The sequence below is a fragment of the Artemia sp. Qi Xiang Cuo genome, chromosome 14 (assembly GCF_049724085.1).
Source record: "Artemia sp. Qi Xiang Cuo chromosome 14, ASM4972408v1, whole genome shotgun sequence".
Classification (NCBI taxonomy): Eukaryota; Metazoa; Arthropoda; class Branchiopoda; order Anostraca; family Artemiidae; genus Artemia; species Artemia sp. Qi Xiang Cuo.
The window spans coordinates 48,282,735-48,294,341 of NC_142807.1; the positions used below are offsets into that span (position 1 = coordinate 48,282,735).

Here is an 11,607-nt window from a genome sequence, read left to right on the forward strand (position 1 = left end):
ATGCAAAGTTGAAATTACTGTTTCAAGGTCACCACATAAAGATATAAGGAAAACGACAAGCAATAAAACAATCTTTAGAATAAAAAATGTTAGACAAAGGAAACACTGTTAACATGAAATCAGAGACAACAAGTGTGCAATAAAATACAAAATCATGCTAATTAAGAATTAAATTATGCATGGAGCTACAAAAAATAGCAACAAGAAAAATAATATCATGAGTAGTAACAATAATAAACAAGTAGCCACAGAGCTAAAAAAAAAAACACAATACAGAGCTACAAACGAATAACAACAAAAGTCCAAAGTAACAAGTAATATTTTAGCGTCAACACACTGAGATAAAAGGAAAATATCCAGCAATAAAATCAGTGGTTAAAATGGCGAATAAGATATTGCATTAAGGAATTACGATGTCCTTCAATTGCCTAAGTCACTTGACGTAATAGCATACTGGCATTTGTTTTTCTAGTTAAAGAAATGAAGGGGACACATAAGTGTTACCCATACAAAAATGTGATCATTCCTTGTTGTCCATGGTGGGGGCTGTAGACCTCTACTCAACGATTTTCGGCAATGATGATTTCAGTTGTGTACTTGTTACTTCAACCGGACATGGGTTCAGGCTTTTGATGAAATTTTCAAAATTATGTTACATTGCAAAGATTTGTCCCTTGAAATTTTCTTTTAAAAACCGTAGTTTCTATTGGCTGCAATTGGTCATAGTTCACTTTTTACCAGGTTCAAACTACTGCTGCAACTATAATAATAATAATAATTTATTTATTGCCCACTATGAACAAAAAGAAGTAGAGTAAATCAAGAACAAAAAAAAAAAAAAAAAAAAAAAAAAAAAAAAAAAAAAAAAAAAGCAAACTCGCACACTTAAAATTATTTACGAAAAACGACGTAAATTATGGTGCGCAGTAAGACCTGCAGATAACGACAGCTTTCCCGCAAGCACAGCAGGGTTGCCACTGTTGCAACTATGACGTAGTATAGTGTTTAGTTTTGTGGTTGTCTGGGTAGGGAAGAAGAATGGGGCTGAACTGTAGCCTTTGCACTGAAATTTGTTTGGCTATTTCAGGAACCAAGACCTACTTGAAGCAGTTGTGGAACATGAAGGAAAAACGCTCAGGTTTGCAATAGCCAACGGCTTCAGAAACATACAAAATTTAGTTCAGAAGCTGAAGAGAAAGAAATGTCAATATAATTATGTTGAAGTCATGGCATGCCCTTCAGGTAACAAGAGTTGATTTTTTTAGGTAAATAGACCTGTCCCCCTATTGAAGTTCAGTCGCCTATTATAGGCTCTGCTCTATGCTCATCGAACGACTTGAATTTTTAAGACCACTTTATAACATAATGTAGAAAGGTCCGTGTGAAAATCCAAATTAATATAGAATGCCCAAGTACAGAAATACCCACCTTACTGTAATTCTGTGTGCTGTCCCCTCCTCAACGCCTCGCTCGTTACGCTAAAGTTTTTTATTGTTTAACAAAAATAGAGTTGTGATAAAGTCAAAAGTTATCGTAAATAGCGAGGAGGTGAGGAGGGGACAGCCCCTTTCATATACGGAATAATTTCAGTTCGTTTTAAGTTTTAATGTCGCTTCTTACTTTTAGTTTAAAATTTTTTTTTTTTTTTTTTAAGGCTGCAAAAGCGTTTGGTTTGGGGGGGCGGCAGCCCCCCAACTGTACCTCCTAATCCCTGTACGTTTTAAGGTTCGAACTTTTGACTCAACCTCTTTAACTCTTTAGAAAGCATAGTTTCTTTAAAATAATATCTGCACGTTTTTGTACAGTTTATTAATTATTATTGCTTGACTAACTGTTAGCTGATCGTGTCAGGAGTTAAAGTTAGGGGGCTGCCACCCCCCCCCCCCCCAAACCCCCCGCTTTTGAAGATTCTTGTGTTAAGGTTTTAAAGATTTTAAGATTTTCGTTTTTCGGCAAAAAAAACTTCTGGGAAAGAGCTGGAAGTTTTGGAAGCTTACAGTCGGTCTTGTCAGGTCAAGAGGACTATTTTGATCTAATTTTAATAATGAAATACTATGCTTTTAGGAATTTAAAAAATTAACATGGGCTCTTATAGGAAAACGGGGTTTTTCGTAAATGTAAATTCGGGGGATAATTTTTTCGGTCTGAAAATACCAAAAGGCCCTAACAGGTCAAATTCCGCTTCAAATGCGTCCTCATTAACCCGGATCCGTTGCCAACTGTGGCCTGTAGGCGTGGCTGATAAAAAAATAATAATTTGATGAACATTAAGTGGCTATATTTGGTTTTTGGAAAACAGGGAAGGCGTAATCGGATTGAGCCGAAATTTTGAGGATAAGCCCCCAGGCCCTAGGAAAGCTTATCCTCTAAATTTCAGCCCGATCGGACAACGTTAAAGGGGGGCAGTGGTGGGAGGGTCGAAACTTCCGGCCCCCTTTCCCCCATGAAGATAAAGTCGAAGGGGGTAAAATTTTGCATGTTTCTTAGTTTGACCTTAGGCTACAAAATGCGATCACCGCCGTCTCTCTGCGACCGCTAGGACCGGAAATCGCTTTTGTGGTGCGTCGCCTCTTTAAAGAGGCACAAGTGTGCCTCCTTGATGTAGGAAGGTCCGTGTGAAAATCCAAATTAATATAGAATTCCCAAGTACAGAAATACCAACCTTACTGTAATTCTGTGTTTTTGTACGCAAGCGTAGAAATACCTCCCACCCCCTTAAATTTGGGTTGTTTTAGTACAACCGTTTCTCTACCGAACAACCTAAGACAGAACAGATATTCTCTGGGAAAACAACAGCAATAGACAAGCAAAATATTTTCAAATCTTATTTGCCAATTCAAAGACTAATTCAAATGTTTCAAATTAATTTTAATTATAAATTAAAGTCAATTATGAATTTAGTGACATTAATTCAAACATTCATAATGTTTGAATTAAAGACGTGAAAGGAAAAACAGATAAATTCAACGTCACAAAGGAGGAAAAAAAGAAGAAGAACAAATGTAGCCAAGAATTCAGTACTATTTTTATAAAAACCATAAAAGAGCGAAATTATGAGTTGATTCGGAAAGTGTGTTATTCCATGCAGTTTCGGTGATTATAACGATCAGAAACAAAAAGAGAAGCATTTTTAAGAGCATAATCCGAATTTAAATTTAGGTTGCATTAACGGCGGTGCACAACTGCGAATTGAAGAAGACCAATCCTCAAAAGAGATCCTTGTCAAATTAAAGAAGACTTACCAAGATTTGCAGAAAAGAAACAGTGAAGAGAGTGAAGACTTGACAATGCTGTTTGAGCGTTGGCTTGATGGGCAACAAGTTGAAGAAAGACTGAACTATTTAAGGACTGATTTTCATGCAATCCCGAAAATGACCAATGCCCTTACAGTGAAATGGTGAATTTGTTCTAGTCTCTACTGATACAATTTAAATTATTATTTGATAGTTTTATCGATTTTTCTTGAAGTAGTTAAGCGGTACTTATGAAGCTATATATATATATATATATATATATATATATATATATATATATATATATATATATATATATATATATATATATATATATATATATATATATATATATATATATATATATATATATATATATATATATGTATATATATATATATATATAGATATATATATATGTTTATAGCATTACCAAATCATTCGAAAAGGCAAAAATCAACTTCTGTCAATTCTATGGAATTGAATGGAACTTGAACTTGAAACCCAATCAGTGTGTCAATTTCATTTCTGAAAACGATAGCTCATAAACAGGGGTGAATCTCCAGCCTTTTTAAGGGGGGCAAGAGGGGTCCTTATCCGAATAGTCAAGGGTTATGGGCTATGTAATAATTTTTTCTTCAAAATATTAGGGGGAAACTACCCCCCTCCCCCCAAACGACGCCCCTGCTCAAAAATAAGACTACCGATGCAGCTAATTAAAAAAGTGAAAAGGAAAAAACGAAAAAGAAAGGTGAAAAGGTGAAAAACGGAAATAATAACTTTCAAAATCTAATAAGAAGGGAGTATAATGGCGAGAAATGGAAGAATATGTGAATATTAAGCTCGCTCAGCTTTAGATGGGAAAATCAGTCAAATACTGGACATAAATAAAGATCTGAAAGGGTTAAAATAAATAAGGAGATCATACTATTAAAATCTAACAACAAGGGAGGATAATAGAGGAAAAGAAACGAAGAGGTGTAAATAAAGCTCAATTTTAAATAGGAAAATCAGTCTAACGATGAATATAAATAAAGATCGAAAAGAGCAAAAACTAAACATAATATTAAAAGTAATAAAAAGTCAGTGACTCTAAACTGCAGCTCGATCATAAACTGTATATATAGCTTGAGCTAGATTAGCTGTGGGATTGATAAGTTTAAGTTATGTGGTAGCTCGACCACAGTGAAATGAATGTACGAATGAAAATAAATAAGTGGTTTTACCCTGGAGTTTGCAGGAATTGCCGATATTCAGTGAAATGAATGTACGAGTGAAAATAAATAAGTGATGTTATCATGGAGTTTGCAGGAATTGCCTACATTCACAAATAATAAATATTTGTTTTATGTTGTATTTCAAGTTATGGTGTCGTTTTTTAGTTTTGAGGGTAAGCGATATTTTTAATGGTGTGATTTTAGATGTTAAATGTAAATTATCTGGGTTGCAGCGGTAGCTAGCAATCCGGGTTGTAGCTGTAGCTAGCAACCTATTAAGAGACGATCACGTCCGATGTTAAGAAATATAATAACCCATAACTCCTAAAACTAGAGTCAGATCAAAACAAGAAGTACACCTTTAGAACCGCCTTGTCTGAAACCCATATATAGAAAACTCTGTCCCTTGGCTTGAGCAGCAAGGAAAATATATTGGCTTGAAAATCAAGAAAAGTGGCAGCTACTACAGCATTCTGCCTAAACGGCATTTTTTTTCTCTCTTTTTCTTTTCCACAGATAGCTTGGCAACAAGGGCGGATCCAGGATTTTTTAGGGGGGGGGGCGCAAAATAGATTTATCTGATAAACTTGCGTTACGAACAAGTTTATTTAACCCAAACTTGCGTTAATTAAGTAAATTACACTAATTTAGACTACGGTAGGGGGGGGGGTCGTGCGCCCCCTCGCCCCTCCCCTGGATCCGCCACTGCTTGGCAATGGAACATCGTAGAGAGTTGTTCAATGGCTCATTTTAAAGGAAATTAATGGTGATAAGAACGTTTTCTAATTAAAACAAATTATTTTTAAAATAGAATCAATTTCTCTATGAAAAACTGCATATTTCATGTTAAAGATTGATCAATTACGTCATAATCGGAGGTTTTAGCCAGGTCGTCTCTTACTATTCCAACAAAGAAAAAGCCATAGGTTTTTTCCTGTTTATAATTTCACATCAAACAAAGAGCATCTATATTAGAGAACAACCAGCTTAAGTTCATCATCTTTTTTGTCTTTCTGTTCATTAATAAGAGATAACTTTGTAATACAATGCAATTTCTGACAAAAACCTGCATCTTCATTTACAAGGTGGTAACACACATATCTTTTGACAAGGGAATTTTATCACATAATAAGATATTATAAAGATAATTTAGGATCATTGAGGATGCTCATTATATTCCTATAGCAGGTTTAAATGGTCATTAGGTAATTGACAAGTTTCCATCTTTCAGGATATCCCTTAACAAAAGTGTTTATGAAAACTAAAAAAAAGGAACACTTAGAAGAGGGCTTTAGGATACTCCATTGTGAGCAGGGAGAGAATTGGGATGGCAATTACATTTAAACAGGCATTAAAGAGTCGTCAAGAATTTTCCCTATTGAGTTGACTAGGATAACAAGGTAATGGTAGGTAGAAGTAGATTTGAGGCTCCCCAACTGTGCATTGGGTAAAGAATAAAGTTACTAGGTTTTTCAAGAATTATTTTAAGTAAGTGATATTTCTCCTTTCTTATTCTCCTGCTTCTTCTCTATTGTTATTCTTTTCTTATTCAGTCTTAATGGGGGGAAACATCATAACGATGTGTTTAAAGGCTGATTTGAAAGGAAATTGCGATATCTATGTGTTTTAATAAGCAACAAAGCTTATTATTTAAAATCAGACACAATTCTTGGCAAAAGGCTGTATCCTCAAATACAAGATGATGTAACACACATATCGTTTGACAAGATAACGTAATACACGTATGTTATAAAAAGTTGCGTCTCTGGGATATGATGTCATACTTGAATGTCTCTGCTTCCTGATTTCCTGGGGTTCCTTCTCTACTATACCCCGCTAGCGGTGAAGGAAAAAAAGGGGCACATAATTTCTAATCATACAAAAAGTGATTTTTCTTTTTGTTCTAGCCAGGTGACTGTAAGTTTCTGGTACAGGGTTTGTGACAATGATAATACCAATGGTATACATTTTGTTTCAATCCAACACCTTGTCTTTATGGGTTCCAGGCTATTTTTCAAAATTCCCATAAAGTTGTTTTTGAAGCGACATTTTACTATTAAGACTAATCGAGATAGTAGTTATAATTCCTGAATCAGTTACAAATGCTAATATTTTCTTGCTACTCAGGTTTTTCTTCAAAAATATTTTTTAATTTTGCTTGATATGGTCCGTGGTTTGCTCTTTACTAAGATGCGGTTACTACTGTAACTATGACTTCTGATGTTGTCTAATAATACCAAGCAAAATCATAGAGCTAAGTGCAGCCTATACACCCAAACAGAAAAATTGCCTACATTTTTTTTTTAATTTATCAATATTTTCGATATTTATAAAAAAAAATTATTTAAGAATAAGTAAGAATAAGAGGGATTTAAATTCCTTGTGACACGAGGGATTGAACCGTCATCCCTGCTGGTTCCAGCTCTTGGATTTATCCACTCCGCTATCACAAGGTAAACAAATTAGATATTTAGATAACACATTATATAGAAGATAAGCAATTCATTTCTGAAAAAAAAAATTATATATGTATTGCACAGGAAAATAAATGACAGAAACGATGCTGAGAGTAGTTAACGTGGGATTATGGTAACATCACTTGTTGGACAAGTAAGTTCGAACATCATGATTTCACACAGTTTGGCTCTCAACGTAAAGAAAGTGAGAAATATAACGTATGTCAGGTATTGATACCTGATCAGTTGCGCGTATGGCAAATACAGTTTATTAGAAATCTAGAGAAAAGAGTCATGCCCATTGTCGAGGGCGGTGAACAAGCTTCTCGTCAGCTTTTTTCTGAAAGTCATACTCGCATAGAGAAAACATTCCCACAGTCCTCCGTGCCGAAAACATTTTATTGGGAAAGGCTGTTAGAATTGGTGAAAAAAAGAGTATTTTCGGTGAAAACGGGCTTTTAAGTAGCAAATTCCGCTTTCTTGTAAATAGGTCTCAATATTTTATGAAATTTTGGCTGTATGACCAATCTTGTGCAGCCCTTTCTTTATCCTCATCAAAGGCACTGTGTCTCTGAACTACTCAAATTGCATTAAAGCAGGTCATCTGAAAAAACCAAACAAAAAATGTTTATTGTATTTTCAGAGTGACTATTCAATCCGATTGCTTCAAATGACGTTTCTTCCTTGAAGTCCTAAATGTCGTCTTTCGTGGCAGAGTACCAAAGAAATTAAAATTTAACTAATAATTTTGGAATAACTTAAAAGATCGATGGGTTTCTTTAAGATGATTTTTTTTTTTTTTTTTTTTTTTTTTTTTTTTTTTTTTTTTTACAAGCGGAACTGCCATACTTCTGTTTTGGGTGAAAAGAAGAAAAACGAAACAAGTGAAAAATTAAATAAGCCATGAATATAAATCTGGACAACGACTTGTATTAAAAAGCGATCATAAATAAATAAGCGCATCAATTAAATTAATATGAATGGTAGAAGAAAGAATAAAATAAAAACCAGAAAGATAACTAAAAAAGCTCCTAACAATAATGATAGAAAGAGAGGAGATGTTAAAATAAAGCACAAATTTAAAAGAGAAGGATCTGTCGAAGACTGAAACGAAATAAAGACCAAAAACTAAATGGGAAGCTTTGATGTAGTGGAATAGGGGTAAAATGAGAGAGTAGATCAACTATTGAAGAACTGGATAGCAAAGGAAGGTTGATCCGTTCTACGTGGTTGTTAGTGGCTAAATAAATAGGGAATTTGGGGAAAGGTAGTTGAGGAGGATTGAGTTTAGCAGCTTTTAGGAGAAACATTTTAAGCTTCGTAATTCAGGAACGTGGACTTTGCCAAATTTGAACATTGGCCAAATCCTTTCCTCTTTTAGAGTAATTAATTTAAAAAACTTTTTCAACAAAATAAGTTCATAAAAAAAGTATAAAGAACTCCATTAAACCAAAATGAATGAAAACAGAATCAAATAATCTACCAAGAATACAACTACCACAAATCAATGTCAACAAATAGGTGAAATCCAAAACAAACAGAAATTAAAATAAATTGGAGTCAAACTTAAAACGAGCAGAAATTAAAATGAGTCGGATTCTAAACCCCAAGCCTTCTAAAAGCCAGAATATAACTTGTACTTTACTGAAAAAAAATCAAATGAATTTTCTGAAAAAAATCTGCATTGTCAGTTTAATATATATATGCTGATAATTATTCATTAAAATCTTAATTGATTTTTGAGTTCTAAAGTTAGAAAAGTGGAAACATTTAAAAGAATTTTCTTCAATAAAGTACCAATTATATTCTGGCTTTTAGAAAGCTTGGGGTTTAGAACCCTACTCGTATTAATTTCTGCTCGTTTTGAGTTTGACTCTTATTTATTTTAATTTCTGTTTGTTTTGGGTTTCATTTATTTATTGATACTGATTTGTGGTAGTTGTATGCTTGATAGATTTTTTTATTTTATTTTTGTTCATTTTTGGTTTAATGGAGTTCTTTACTCTTTTTTTGAAAAACTTATTTTGTGCAGAAAGTTTTTTGATTAATTTCTGTTCGTTTTATAATGGCATAGTCTTTTCATGGAGAAAGACTGAGCCTCTTCTAAAGTTAAACAACCATCCCTTCCATAAAAACCTTAAATACTCCCGGGGCATAGCTTACAACCCTTGCCCCCTAATTTCTGGGGGTTGTTTCAACCCCAAAGTCCTCGTTATATGATATTTAGACTATTTTGAATAGAATAGCTATCTCAAAATTTATATTAGATGCATTTCGGGAAAATACGACGTAGGTGTGTGTGAGGGGGGGGGGGTTAGCTGCCCTCCGATCACTTTGACTCTTAAAAAAAACACTAGAGCGTCTGATTACCAATCCAATGAGCCCCCTCCGAAGTTTATATGATCAAGCTTTCAATAAAAACCTCTTATGTCCCCAGGGCATAACTTACAACACTTACCCTGAGGACTGGAGGGTTTTGTTATTCTCAAAGACATAATTTCCAGACCGTTCTGATACGCTGAACAAAATGTCTATCTGAAAATTTTGCTTGTAAGTGTTTGGGGAAATTATGAGCGTTGGGGGGGGCATTTGCCCCTTGATCACTTTTTAATAATAAAAAAGGCACTAGTCTTAAAATTTCAAATTAAATGAGCCCTTTTTGAAGTTTCTAATGCAACACTTTCTGTAAAAACCTTATATGCCCCAAGGGCATAACTTACGACCCTTGTACTGAGGGCTATGGGGGGAGGATTGTCATCCTCAAAGACATAATCTCCAGAACTTTCAACTACGTGAAAAAAATGGGCTATCTCAAAATTTTGATTAGATGCATTTCGGGACAATACGACGTAGGTGTGTGTGAGGGGGGGGGGGGGGTGGCTGCCCTCTGATCACTTTGACTCTTAAAAATAACACTAGAGTGTCTGATTACCATTCCAATGAGCCCATTCCGAAATTTATATGACCATGCTTTCTATAAGAACCTCATATGTCCCAAGGGCATAACTTACAGCCCTTACCCTGAGGGCTGGCGGTTTTCTTATATTCAAAGACATAATTTCCAGACTGTTCTGATACGCTGAACAAAATGGCTATCTCAAAATTTTGATTGGAAGCGTTTGGGGAAACTATGGGCATTGGGGGGGCATTTGTCCTTTGATCACTTTCTAATAATAAAAATTATAATAATAATCTTCTCAATTTCAAATCAAATGAGCCCTTTTTGAAGCTTCTAATACAAAACTTTCTGTAAAAACCTTATATGCCCCAAGGGCATAACTTACGACCCTTGTACTGCGGGCTATGGGGGGAGGATTGTCATCCTCAAAGACATAATCTCCAGAACTTTCAACTACGTGAAAAACATGGCTATCTCAAAATTTTGATTGTATGTGTTTGGGGAAATGGTGAGCTACAGAGGGGGTTAGTTGCCCTCCAATCAGTTTCAACTATTAAAAAGGGCACTAGCCATTTCAATTTCCAATCGAATGAGTCCTCTTTGAAGTGTCTACGACAACACTCTCTATAAAAACCTTATATGCCCCCAGGACATAACTTACATCCCTGAGGGATGTGGGGGTGGTTGTCATCCTCAAAGACCTAATTTCCAAAATTAGGCATAACTTACATCCCTGAGGGCTGTGTGGCTGGTTGTCATCCTCAAAGACCTAATTTCCAAAAGTTTCAACTACGTTGGACAAAATTGCTATCTAAGAACTTTGATTGGATGTGTTTGGGGGAAAGGTGGGTGTGAGAGGGGGGTTAGTTGCCCTCCAATCACTTTTGACTATTAAAAAGGGCACTAACCCTTTGAATTTCCAATTGAATGAGCCTTTTTTTAAGTTTCTACGACAAAGCTTCCAATAAAAACTTTATATACCCCAGGGCATAACTTATAACCCTTGCCCTGAAGACTGTTGGGGGAGTGTCCTGCTCAAAGACATAATTTCCAGAACCTTAAACTGCGTTGATCCAAAATTTTGATTGGACGTGTTTGGGAAAATGGTGGGCTTAGAAGGGGTGTTAGTTTCCTTCCAATCACTTTCGGCTATTAAAAAGGGAACTAGCCATTTCAATTTCCAATCAAATGAACCCTTTTTGAAGTTTCTATGACAACACTTTCTATAAAAACCTTATATGCCCCCAGGGCATAACTTACAACCCTTGCCCTGAGGGCTGGAGGGGGTATTGTCTTCCGCAAATACCTAATTCAAAGCTTGCATAAATTACAACCTTAGCCCTGAGGGCTCTGGGGGGAGTGTCATCCTCAAAGACCTAATTTCTAGAACTTCCAAGAAATACTTTTCAAAGACCATTTCAGAGCAAGTTACTTTTTTAATGTCCCTCCTAAACCCATTTTCCAACTTGAAGTACTTATCTTTTTCACCCACAACTATACTTTACAGCTTTTTGAATACCTAAACACCCAGAAATACGTTTAATACAATCATTAATAGGAAATCACTGTAATAATATCCCCTCCCAATGCCATTTTCCACATTGAAGTACTTATATTATTCAACCAAACATATGCAGTACCGCTTTTTTGATACATAAAAACAGATAAAAGCTTTTAAGAGACAATTTAAGAGACCGTTGTTTTCTAAATGCTACTCCTAAACCCATTTTCCAACTTGAAGCTCTTAACTTTTTCACACACAACTATAATTTGAAGCTTTGTGGATACCTCAACACCGAAAT

At 35.1% G+C, this 11,607-nt stretch overlaps 1 protein-coding gene across 2 annotated transcripts in view; it reads left to right on the forward strand.

Moving 5' to 3' along the window:
* LOC148944552 (cytosolic iron-sulfur assembly component 3) overlaps positions 1-3,480 on the forward strand; it is a 40,680-nt gene extending 37,200 nt beyond the window's left edge. For both annotated transcript variants that reach the window (XM_089100655.1, XM_089100656.1), the window contains exons 9-10: positions 1,088-1,242; positions 3,160-3,480. In XM_089100655.1, coding sequence (XP_088956781.1) covers positions 1,088-1,242; positions 3,160-3,401 — 397 coding nt within the window. In that variant the 3' untranslated portion in view covers positions 3,402-3,480. The remainder of the gene's footprint in view (positions 1-1,087; positions 1,243-3,159) is intronic.
* Positions 3,481-11,607: the final 8,127 nt, after the last annotated feature.